A 13531-nucleotide genomic window follows, 5' to 3' on the forward strand; every position below is an offset into this window, starting at 1 on the left:
AATATATATATATATATATATATATATATATATATATATATATATATATATATATATATATATATATATACAGTCGAACCTCGAAAGCCCGGACTAATTGGGGGGAAGGGTGGTCCGGTTATACCAAATGTCCGGTCATTGAAAATATCGCCCTAACACCCGTAGATTTTCGTAGCGGTATAGGTAATGTATGATATGGCATAGAAACATAAGAATAATACTCTAACACTGTAATAATAATACTATAATACTAATAATTCTGTAATAATAACTGTAATACAGGCATGTAAATGTACTGTTTATACAGTGTACTGTACCATATTTTTTTTACGTACACTGTAAATATTGGAAGGTATGCACGTGGGACAGTGGTGGCGGCCAGGCTTGCCGCGTTTTCTACACTGCCGTGTAGAATGGGAGTGTTGCCATACCAGGGTATACATCTTTCTCGGGCGTGTGCAGACTTTCATAGCAAGATATACTTGTCAAACTTTGACAAAATGTTGATTCTAGTTTTTTTCATTCTTGAATGTACATAAGGCCCCCATGCCCTAACATATTCAGTAAGATATAATTTTTTTTTATATTATTATCCCTAAAAGAAAGCTGAAACTTTAGCATAGAATTTTTTCTACACGGTAAAAACGTATCTTTTGGGGTATAATATTTTATAAGTAACACAATTACCAATAAAAGTCATATTTTGATGTACCATTTAATATTTGATAACTAGCTCTATGATTTTTAAACAAAAGTCTGCCCTTTGTTCATTTCGATCGGTCATACGAGGGTCCGAGCATTCGGGGTACGGGATTTCGAGGTTCGACTGTATATATATATACATATATATATATATATATATATATATATATATATATATATATATATATATACTACAGGTGAAAAATGTAATCACACATTTGTCAATCACGTTAAAACCACTGTTGGAGTAGAAAAGACTGGAGATGGGGAATCTATCTACTGAGGAGGATTGCAGTTTGCAATCGAAATATATAGATTCCCTATCTCCAATCTTTTCTACTACAACAGTGGTTGTAATGTGATATATATATATATATATATATATATATATATATATATATATATATATATATACACACACACACCTCTGTTCTCAACAGAAATGATTCATTAAAGTGGGATAAGAGAAAAACAAGAGGACATGAAAAGAAACCCAAAAAGGATAGTTATAGAAGAAATCCTTAAAACAATAGTTTCCAACACAGAATGGATATCTGGAACAAATTGGATGAGGCAACAAATATGTCTCCTGACAAATATATAAACTAAATTGTTGGTGAAACCTATAACTTGCTAAGATCAATAAAAATGGGTTTTACTTACTTAGATGAAGAAATGGTAAAGAAAATACTAGTCACATTGATAAGGCCTAAATTGGTGTATGCAGTGACACTATGGTCACCCAGTACTAAAAAGAATATAAGGAAAATTGAGAGAATCCAGAGAGCAACTATGAAAATGGCCCCAACACTATCAAAAGTGTCATATGAAGAAAAATTGTCAAAACTAGAACTACTGACTCTGGAACAAGGAAGAGAAAGAGGTGACTTGTTGACTATCTACAGAATTATGAGAGGTGTGGAAGTCCTTGATAAAGACTTACTAAATTATGATAAAAGAAACACAATAGGACATAGAAACTCTAAAAGGTCAGTTATAGAACAGACCTGATAAAAAACAGCTTTCCCCACAGAGTGGTGGATGTATGGAACATACTAGACAAAACAAGTGTGTGCAAAAACAATACAAGAATTTTAGAGCAAATTAGATATGGCAAGATACAGAGACATGACACTATGAGTGTAGCTCCCCTTCCCATAAGATATAACTAGGTAAATACATTCCTTTTGAGGGCACATGAATCATAAAAAAAGAGTGCAACTATTATTTTCATATATTTCATATGGAAAACTCACATTCAGCAAGTTGGAGACCTGAAATAAATTTCCTCCTCCCTCTATATACCACTAAACATATTATCAAAATAAAAGTAGTACAGGCATACCTCACTATACTACCGAGTGCTATAAAGTAGGTAAAACAAATGCTGGGTGTATGTGAAAGCCCCAGACAAAAATTGAAGAGGGGGTTGACAGGGTCCATGAACACAACCCCACTATTAACATGTAAAACCCACCTCGATATACAAATTTTTCCATTGAGATAAGTCAGCTGGGAACAAAACTCGGTCGTATAGTGAGGTATTCCTGTATTGAAAAGTTGTTCTTACTTGATATTTTGTTCTTCTATGGGATAAGATAACCCCACAGGAACTGATAAAGTTCTAATATCTTGGTTGATGATGTATGAGAAAGTGGGTATGTCTTTCCTGGCTCCAGCACGGTGCCGACTTATTTTTGCTATTTTTGACTCTTGCTTTTTCAGGAGACGGTCAACAGTCTTTTTCTGTCATGGAAAGAAGATAATGGTTAATCACGATTACTAATAGTACATTATGTAGGTTCTTTTAGTTGAGAAGATGACTTTTCTTTCTAAGAAAGAACAAATTATCATTATTATTACAGGAGTCCCTCAAATAATGTGGGGGTTAGGTTCCTGAAATTACCGCGTATGACAAAATCCGCGTATGCTGACTTTCCATATTAAATACCGAGAACCGTATGTATGTGTACGTGTCTGTGTGTGCAAGTGTATGTGGTGTATGTATGTGGCGTTTGTGGTGTATGTATGTGTTTGTGCGTATATACATGTGTGTGTATGTGGTGCATATGCATATGTGTATGTGGCGTATATACATATGTGTGTGTATGTGGCGTATACACATGTGTGTGTATGTGGCATATGTATATGTGTGTGTATGTGGCGCATGTATGTGTATGTGGCGCATGTATGTGTGTGTGACGTGTGTGTGTGTGCGTGCATGCGTGAATGTGTCTGTGTTCACATGTACAAATAAGCATGTACGTGCGTGTGTCTGTGTTCGTATTTGTGTGTACACGCACGCGCATTCACAACATACACTGGTTGTCTAACACGTGTCTACGTGTGTGTGTCTACACGTGTGTAAGCGTGTATATGTCTGTTTTTGATCTCCCAAACCACCACCGCCAGTAACAACAAGAACCTCATAAGAGAAATTAAGACACGACAAGCGCAGTCATTATCACTTATTAGTTGTGTTCCAAACGAAAGAAACATTACACTTCAACAGGTTAGGGCGGTAAAATTTCAAGATAGCACAGCGCAGGTGGTGGAAGCAACAAGCTAAAGCTTGTTGGCTACCCCCCAACTCCCTTCCCTCCCTCCTGCATCAGTATCCGGAGGTTGACACGTAACCGCAGGCAGCCACCCACGGCTATCCCCTCGCCCCACACCCTTGTTTGAGCAGTTCCCAGTGTACATAATGACCGCATTATATGAGGATCGACTGTATATGGTAAAATAGAAAGCAGTCACCAAAAATGTTTGCAATGTTGCTGTGTGTGTGCGTATGCGTGCCCGACTTGGCGCGAATTTTAAAACGGTTCTCTACATTTGAGATGGTTTTGAAATAAAATCCGTGCATGATTGAATCCATGTTATTTGAATCCGCATTTTTTGAGGGACTCCTGTATTACAAAATAGGATGAGGGAGTCATATCTTATTCAGTAGGCCCCATGCCTTGTACTTCTTCAGTCAAGTCCTGAGGTTAAATAAAGAAAAAATATTCCTTTTCTTCTCACTAAATTTACACTGTATTAGGTTACACACACAGTCTCTCCCTTCCTCCGTCTGGCGAGATCTCCATATCATACGCCAAGCCACCTTCGTCTGACGTCACTAATTCTTCTCATCCAATCTCCTCTTACTTCTCAAATAAGTGTCACACCTTATGGGCGGGACTTTAAATCCATCCACCAATAATTTTTCTCCTTCTCCACCTTTTCCTCCAATCCGGAAGGCTGTTACATTGTCACAAGCAATATCGTTTACCTCAGCATTTGTCAAACGGAAATAGCTTTTGCGTTTACACATTGTTACATTGGCATATTTCATCACCGCTCACAGTTTTGATTACATCAGCATTATTACAAACAGTCACCTCTGTATCAACATTCAACAACCTCGTCGGTCGTCTGTCTTTGTTTACATAGACAGGACGGCGACCAAACAAATCCGCGACTCAGCACTTCAGAATCGGCCGGTGTTTCATAACACTGATATTGAATTAGCATTCGTTCTCTATCTACCTCTCCATCTACCTAATTGTCTACCTCCATCTACCGGCCTCTTACAGAGAGGTATAGAGAAATGAGAAGAGAAGTAAAGCACAAGGTAAAGGAGGCAAAGAGGAGAGCAGATGTGAAATGGGTAAGAGTTTGACAGAAAATTTTGAAAGTAATAAAAGATGTTTTGGAAAGAAATTAAGAGAGGAAGAGGAGGCAAATCAAGTAGAGAAGAAAAGGTAAAAGGTGCAGATGGAGAGATGATAATAGAAGAGAAGGCAGTAAGGGGATGATGAGCAGAGTATTTTAGGGAGTTGCTAAATGTGAAGGAGGATAGGGAGGGAAAGATAGTTGCAGTGGGAAGTGCTAAGAAAATGACTGTGATGAGTGAGGAAAATGGAGGAGAAATAAGGAAGGATGAAGCAAAGGCAGTTGTTAAGATGATAAGAGCAGGTAAGGCACCTGGTCTGGATACATGCCATGCAGAATGTCTAAAAAAAAGGAGGTAGAGTGATGGTGGACTGGCTGGTGAGGTTATTTAATGTTTGCTGGAGAGAGGGTAGAGTGCCGGAGGACTGGAGGAGTGCCTGTATAGTTCCACTTTACAAGGGAAAAGGGGACAAGTGTGAATGTAGTAGTTTCAGAGGGATTAGCTTGTTAACCGTATTTGATCTTGATTGAGAAGATTAGGAGAGGAACAGAGGGAGTAATTGGTGAGGAACAATGTGGATTTAGGACAGGTAGAAGTTGCGTAGATCAGATTTTTGTGGTAAGACAGATATGTGAGAAAGCTATAGGAAAAGGTTTATGACATGGTAGACAGGAAGGCACTGTGGGAGGTTTTGCAGATATATGGGATAGGAGTAAAGCTTTTAGGAGCTGTCAAGCGTTTTTACAATAGAGCATGTGTCAGGATTAGAAATGGAGAGAGTGAGTGGTTTGAGGTAAAGGTGGGATTTTGTCAGGGATGTATTATGTCACCCTGGCTGTTCAACTTATCCGTGGATGGGGTGGTGCGAGAGGTAAATGCAAGGGTGATGGGTCAGGGATTGAAGATGGTTAAAGAAAATGGAGAAAAGTGGGAAATGAGCCAGCTGTTATTTGTGGATGACACTGCGCTTGTAGCAGGATCAGAGGAGGGATTGAGGAAGTTAGTGACAGAGATTGGGATAATGTGTGAAAGAAGAAAGTTGAAGATAAATGTGGGTAAAAGTAAGGTGATGAGATGTACAAGGGGAGAGAGTGGCAGCAGACTGGAAGTGAGCATTAAGGGAGAGCGACTGGAGAATGTGGATAGTTTTAGATACTTGAGTGCGAATGTGGCAGGAAAGGGTGGAGTGGAGGTGGAGGTAGAATGTAGATCGAGAGAAGCAAGTAAATGCCTTGGTGGATTAAAAAGTGTAATGACTTAATAGACATTTGGAAATGGATGCTAAGAGGAGATTGTATGAAGGAGTGATTTTGCCAACAGCACTATATGGGGCAGAAACATGGAACATTGGAGAAGAAGAGAGAAGGAGTTTGAATGTGTTTGAGATGAGGTGTCTGAGAAGTATGATGGGGGTTACTAGGCTAGATAGAGTGAGAAATGAGGAGGTGAAGAGGAGAACAGGGGGTGGTAAGGGAGTTGGGGGAGAGGGTGGATGAAAGAGTATTGGGATGGTTTGGACACATGGAAAGAATGAGTAAAGAAAGACTAATAAAAGATGTATGGAAGGCAGATGTGGAGGGAGTGAACATGAGGGGATGACCTAGGATGAGATGGATGGATGGGGTGAAAGGGGCTTTGGGGAAGAGGGGAATGTCTGTTGAGGAAGGATGGGGGAGGACAGAATATGGGAGTGAATGGAGAATGGTTGTATATGGATGATGTTATGATGCATGAGTTGAAATGGGTGGGGGGATGGGGGTGAGGTAGTATGTGTGGCGGGGATCCTGGGCTGACAGTCACTCCAGGGTGACCAAATGTAGCGTTACCAATGTTGGCTCCACTACTTGTTGGAAGCAGCCAGCCTGGAATGCGTGGTGAAATGAGGAGGTGAAGAGGAGAACAGGGGTGGTAAGGGAGTTGGGAGATAGGGTGGATGAAAGAGTATTGGGATGGTTTGGACACATGGAAAGAATGAGTGAAGAAAGACTAGTAAAAGAGGTATGGAAAGCAGATGTGGAGGGAGTGAACATGAGGGGGTGACCTAGGATGAGATGGATGGATGGGGTGAAAGGGGTTTTGGGGAAGAGGGGAATGTCTGTTGAGGAAGGATGCGGGAGGACAGAAGATAGGAGTGAATGGAGAATGGTTGTATATGGATGATGTTATGATGTATAAGGTGAAATGGGTGGGGGGATGGGGGGTGAGGTAGTATGTGCGGCGGGGATCCTGGGCTGACAGTCACTCCAAGGTGACCAAATTTAGCGTTACCAATGTTGGCTCCACTACTTGTTGGAAGTGGCCAGCCTGGAATGAGTGGTTGGGAGAAGGTATGGGAGATTTTTAAAGAGGGGAGTCAGAACACACCATTGAGTTTGCCGTGGTATGATTCCCTTGGGCACACTTGGAATGAGCACTTTCGTACTCTGTGCCGACGGCTGGTGGTATTCTCGTCGGAATGACCAGTCAGAACATAAGTTCACCACGGTGTATTTACCCTTATGCACACTTGGGATGAACACTTTCGTGCTCAGTGCTAATGGCTGGTACTATTCCTTAAAGAACAACTATCTTCCAGAAGAATAGCTAGGATATTTAAAGTCAATCCCATGACTGACTTCTGTTTATTGAAAATGCTGATGGTACTATATACAACAATGGTGGCAAAATTCTTGATTCTTTGTTTTTAGTATACAATACTTTTTTATTTTCTGTACAATACACATATATCCTTGTAATATGATATAGAGGAACATTCTTTATTTCATTTACAAAATAAATGAAGTTGTTGGAGTGAATATATATATTTACATGAATATGAATTAATCAAACGCATGTCATGCTAAGGGGTGACCATAGTCTTGACTCTACTTGGCAGTCACGCATCTTTAAGGGGACACTCCACATGTTGACTACAGAACACTACAAGTGAAAGTGAAACTGGGATGGGAGATATGGGTCTTTGGAGCTGCATATGAACCTGGTAGTGAGAATAGTGTAGAGAAAAGGGAGGCTTTTTGGATAGATTTGAATGAGTGGATGGTTTTCTTCCATTAAAAAAAAAAAAAAAAAAAAAAAAAAAAAAAAAAAAAAAATGAAAGTGCAATGTAGGGAATAAGGAGGGGGTGAGAGAGGGAATGGGTGGCTTTGCAGGAAGTGATGTCACAGGAAAGCATGTGGTGGAGTGGAGAGAAGTATTTTCAAGGTTAAGGGGAACTGTGGACGCCACTCGAAAAATTCTGGCACATGAACGAATTTTAGGTAAACATTTCAAAAGAATCACCATGATGGTGGTAACACTTTGACAAAATATTACAGCTCAATTTTCTTTTTTCTATACAGAATGAAATAAATTATTGACAACCTCTGGCAATCCCACTGCATTAAAAAGCATTCTGTATATTGAAATAAAGTCAAAATTTTGATAGCCAGTTCTGTTTTCTTTATGATATTGTGTTTATGGAGATATCTAGCAACTCTTCCCACCACTCAATAGTAAACTTTGTGCCTTTTTGAAGCTAGAGGGAGGAGCACGTTGCTTTCCAGCCTCCCAGTTTAAATCCTCTCTCTGGTTCTATTTTACATATTATTTTGATTGTAGTGGCATTTTAAAGGGAAAAAGTCATACTTTAATTTGCTAAGAAAAAATAAAGGAAATTGTAACTTAATTTTTTTGTTTCATTTATCCTAACAGAGTTTCACAGCATTTTTCACTATTAAAAAAAAAAAAATATATATATATATATATATATACATATATATAAATATATATATATATATAATCTTACCAATTTGTTACCATTTTCATTTCCTGCATAGGCGGTTGATATGAACACCTTCACGTTCAGATATATCTTCACTATACAATATAAAAATATTCACTACACATAACATATACATGCGACTGAAACAGTTTAGTGGGGAATTATACTCTATTGGAAATATTGGAAAGGGTAATTTTATAAGTTCACCAGAGAAATTGAACAACTTTTATCACACATTCACGAATAAGAACTCCCAGGTTCCCTTAATGTGAATGAAAGTAAAACTGGGATGGGAGATGTGCATTTTGCAAGTGCATATGGGCCTGGTACTGATAAGAGTGTAGAAGAAAGGAAGGCTTTTTGGAAAGATTTAAATGAGTGCTTCAAGAGTTTTGGGAGGAATGTCAATGTAATAGTACTGGGAGTGGAGGGTGTCTTCAAGGTTAATGTTGGTGAAAGTGAAACTGGGAGGGGAGATGTGGGTTTTTGTGAGTGAATATGGATCTGGTAGTGACAAAAGTGAAAAGGACAGGAAAGTTTTTTGAATAAATTTAAATGAGTGTGTCAGTGGACTAGAGGAGTGTGTGTATAATTCCACTAAACAAAGGTAAAAGGAACAAATATTGCTGTAACAGCTTAAAAGGAATCAGTTTCTATGTGCTGTTGGCAAGGCATATGTGAGGGTATTAACTAGCTTATTGACTTCATGTTAACAAGCAGTAGTGACATGCAGCCAATACTTTAGGGACTGTTTTGGGGTTTCCACATGGGCTTGAGCCATGCATCATTTGTCTATGTTACAGTAAAATCTGCACTCATAGAGGGATGTTGATACTTTTGTAGTACAACTGTCCATCCTTTATGATGTTCCCTTGAAACTTTCCTTTACCACTTCCATGAGTCATCCTATTTCCTGTGGTAGAGGGGAAAACAATTTTGCCCATGTGTTTCCTATGCATATCATGAAAGGTGACCAAGTGGGATGGAATGATGAGACTGCTATCTGTATGTTTGTTTTACAAAATGTCAATGCATAAGAGGGTCTAGGAGAACTCCATCCAAAACCCTAAAAACTGGGTCATTAAATATATGTGGCTGTGGTACAGATGAAAACAAAAGGGAAGAGATTGGTAATTTGTTCATGAGATGGCAATGTTAGTGTTAACCCCTTCCATACGGTGCCGCACACGTAGGCGTCATGGACTTAGATCTCGGTGGCAGCAGCCAATGCCAGCCGTACGTGTCGTAATAATACTCGCATCATAAAATATAGTCACCGCTTATATCGATCGTTCTCTCTTCACCCGTGAATTTTGATAACCATAGAAAATGCGATTACAAAAGAATTAGAAAGAATGTCATTATGGAGGGGCGACTACAATAAATATAATCAAGACGCCGATATGGCAGCCTCGCGAATACACTCGCTCCCCATGACGCCTACGTGTGCGGCACCGTATGGAAGGGGTTAAGTGAAACTAAGTTGAAAGGGAGGGGTGATTTTTGATTTTGGGAGTGTGGTGGGAAGTGTCAGGAATGGTGAAGGGGTGAGGGAGGAAGTGGTTCTGTTGGTAAGTGATGAGATAGGAAAGCACATGGTGTAGTGGGGGGGGGGTGAATTCAAGGTTAATGTTGGTGAAGGTGAAACTGGGATGGGAGAAGTGGGTTTTTGTGAGTATATATGGATCTGGTAAGAAAAGTGAAGAGGGGAAAGCTTTTTGAATAACTTTAAATGAGTGTTTAGAGAATTTTGGGAGTGATGCAAATATATTAGTGCTGGGGGATTTCAATACTAGAGTAGGGGGTAAGCCAATAGATGGTGCAGTAGGGTGGTTTGGGGAGCCAGGTAAGAATCTTCATAGAGTTGATGTTGGAAAAGAGATTAGAGAGTCAATGATAGCAAATTCACTTCCATTAACATCTGTCCATCTGCACCCTTTACCTATTTCTCTCTACCTGACTTATCCTCCTTCACTTTCTTCACTTCCTTCCAAAATATCTTTATATTCTTTTCAAAATTATCTGTCAAACTCTAACCCCAATTTAGATATTCTCTCCTCTTTGCCTCCTTCACCTTATGTTTTGATTCTCCTCTCTTCCTGTACCTCTAATATGATTTCCCAGTTCCACATTGCAACCAATCTTCATATACTCACTTCTCTTCTACTAACCTTTGCTGGAAGGGGTTAACACTAACATTGCCATCTCATGAACAAATTACCAATCTCTTCTACTCTTGATCCCCCCCATTCACTATCTTTCCTTTTGTTCCCTCTCACTGTCCTCATCCCACATACCATCTTTGCTTACTATGTTACTTCCTCCTTGAAGCACATTCTACTACTACTACTTCCCTTTTTCCCTCACTGAAGACAATGAGGAGGAGGGCAACTCTAGTTCTGATTGGCTTGAAAACATAACAGTATTAGTACAGTGATACTTTGAGATACGATTGCCCTTATGAAAAAATTGAGATACAATGTAAAGTTTTTGAAAATCTATGCCCTAACACACAAGGAAAATTTTGAGATATGATATGGTGATGCACGATAATTTGAAACACCAGTGGTAGGTGGTAGACTTTTTGCTTGGCTCCCGATGATTCCTGATGCTTCAGTTTGTGTCTTCTCATTTACATCTTTGCTGTTTGTTCATTGTGTTTGTGCCTGTTTTGTGTATTATTATTTTGATTTTTGTGTATAACTATGGGTCCCAAAGGTATGGACAGGGATAGTGGAGAAAAAAAAAAAAAAAAAAAAAATCTTGCGAGGTAAAATATGAAAATAATTGCAAAACATGAGCATGGTGTATGGGTGAGTGACTTAGCCAAAGAATATGGACACAATGCATCAGCAATATCCACAATCATTAAGCAGAAAAATGCAATAAAGAAGGTGCAGCCTTCCAAAGGCGTCACCATTATTTCGAAGCTTAGAACAGACCTATATAATGAGGTGGAGCGCCTACTTTTAACATAGATTAAGGAGAAGGAGTTGGCTGGTGACTGTTATGGAAAAAATAATCTCAGAAAAGGCTATTGCTATCATTGAAGACCTTAAACGTGATGCAGCTAACCATCGGAAGGTACTGTTGATACGGAATTTAGAGGCATTTGTCATTGTTATTTATTATTTTATAATTGTGTATTTACCTAGTATTTTTTTCAGATTTCTTCTATAACTGTCTTTTTTAAGTTTCTTCTCGCATCCACTTGTATTTCTTCTGTCCCATTTTAGCAGATCATCCCTATCAAGGATTTCCATTCCTTTCATAATTCTGTAGATGGTTATCAAATCACCTTTCTCTTCTTTGTTCTAGAGTTGATAAGTTTAGTTTATCCAATCTTTGTTCATGTCAACTTGCAAAGTGTTGGTGCCATCCTTGTCATTGCTCTTTGAATTCTTTCTAGTTTCTTTGTTTATTTTTGCACTAGGTGACCATAGAGATGCTGCATATTCCAATTTTGGTCTTACCAGTGTAATCTTCTTTACCATTTCTTCATCCATGTAGTCAAAGGCCACTTTCATTGATCTTATTAAGTTATAAGTTTCTCCAACTATTTTGTTAACATGTTTGTTTGGTGTCATGTCATTTGAGATAATTACTCCTAGGTCCCTTTCTGAGTTTATTTTTGTAACTTTCTTTGTACACATTTTATACTGACCCGATATTCTATTTTTGCTTTTTCCAAATTCCATTATACTACATTTCTTATTGTTGAAATTCACTTCATTCTTTTTACTCCATTTCCAGACTTTGTCTAGGTCTTCTTGAAAAGATTTGTAATCTTCTTCTGTAAACTTACTCTCTTCAATAGTGTTATATCATCTACAAAGAAGTTCATATCACTCCATGCCTTCATCCATGTTGTTTATTTAAACAGCAAACATTATCGGAGCCAATACAGACCCTTGGGGGACTCTGCTTATTATATCTACCCAATTTGAGTTCTTTTCTCTAAGTACCACTCTCATTTTTCTTAAGTTCAAGAAATCTTTCATCCATTCCAATAATTTTCCTTATTTTCCACCTATTGTTTCAATTTTTCTTAGTAGCTTTTTGTGTGGTATTTTGTCAAAAGCCTTTTGTAAGTCCAAGAAGGTACAGTCTGCCCAACCATCTCTTTCTTGTATTATTTCTATTAATCTTGAGTAAAAGCATATTAAGTTTGTAGTACATGATCTTCCACTTCTAAATCCAAATTACTTGGGGTTTACTGTATCTTCCAAATGTTTAATCCATTGATTTTTAACAATTCTTTCATATATTTTTGCAATTGTAAGGGATACTGGTCTATGGTTTGTTGGATTTTCTTTATCTTCTCCTTTGTATACTGGTACAATATTTACATTTTTCCAATTTTCATCTATACATTCTTTCAATATCCAGTTTGTTATTCCATTGGGCCCATATGACTTTCTGACATCAAGGTTCTTTATTTGGTCCCATATTTCTACATATTCTATATATTCTTTCTTTCCTTCATGCAGTTTCACTATTTCATGTTTGTCTTTTAGTATATCATTTACATATCTGTAAAATAGTTGGTCTTTGCATTTGTCTACTAAATTTTTCTTAGTTTTTTTTTCCTCTCTGCATATATCTACATATTCATTTCTCAGTTTGATGTATGTTTGCTAGTCACTTTTTTTGTCTTTTTTCCATTTTTTCCAGGCTTTGTTTCTTCTATCTTTAGCATTGCTACATTTTCTATTATACCAACACTTTATGTAAACCCTTTATTGTTTCTGCTTAGGTAAATGTTTATCTGTTCCCTCCTTATATCATTCTTTAAAAATGTTCCATTTCTCTTCCATCTTTGTTTCATCATTTGAAAATTTTTCCCAACTAGCATTTTGAAAAATTGTTAAGTTTTACAAAGTCAGTTTTGTTGTACATTAATCTTCCTTTCTATGTTTCTCATTTCTTCTCACATCATTTTGTTCCTTAAGCTCGAACACTTCCCAACTGTCTTGTAATTCATTTTGTCCATGATTTCAGGCTCAGAAGTGAATATTAAGTCTAGCCTTGATGGTTCTTCATTGTGTCTATATCTAGTGTTTTCTTTGACCCATTGAGTCAATGTATAATCAAAGGTCAGATCCAGTAGGGTGTAGCCCCAGAGTTCCTCTCCACCTTTTACTGTCAATTCTTCCCAATTTATTTCCTTTGCCTCAAAGTCACCCATAATTACTATGTTTTCTCCATATTTCAGTGTCTTGGTTAATTCATTTTTTGTGTCTTCCAGTAATTTTGAGTGTTCACTGTCAGACCAAGCCTTAGTTTTTGGGAGCACATATACAACTATGAACTTTCTGCTTTTCATACTGCTATTTTCAACTTTAATTGTCATAAATTCCACACTTTCTTTATCTTCTGCTATTTTTATTACATTTAAGCCTTGTCTAGT

At 37.9% G+C, this 13531-nt stretch overlaps 1 protein-coding gene across 2 annotated transcripts in view; it reads right to left on the minus strand.

Moving 5' to 3' along the window:
- LOC143040581 (INO80 complex subunit B) overlaps positions 1–13531 on the minus strand; it is a 233386-nt gene that overhangs the window by 31936 nt on the left and 187919 nt on the right. For both annotated transcript variants that reach the window (XM_076211661.1, XM_076211660.1), the window contains one exon: positions 2273–2448. In XM_076211661.1, the coding sequence (XP_076067776.1) occupies positions 2273–2448 (176 nt within the window). The remainder of the gene's footprint in view (positions 1–2272; positions 2449–13531) is intronic.

Source organism: Oratosquilla oratoria, chromosome 29 (genome assembly GCF_046742065.1).
Source record: "Oratosquilla oratoria isolate Oo_2021 chromosome 29, ASM4674206v1, whole genome shotgun sequence".
In the NCBI taxonomy this organism is placed as follows: domain Eukaryota; kingdom Metazoa; phylum Arthropoda; class Malacostraca; order Stomatopoda; family Squillidae; genus Oratosquilla; species Oratosquilla oratoria.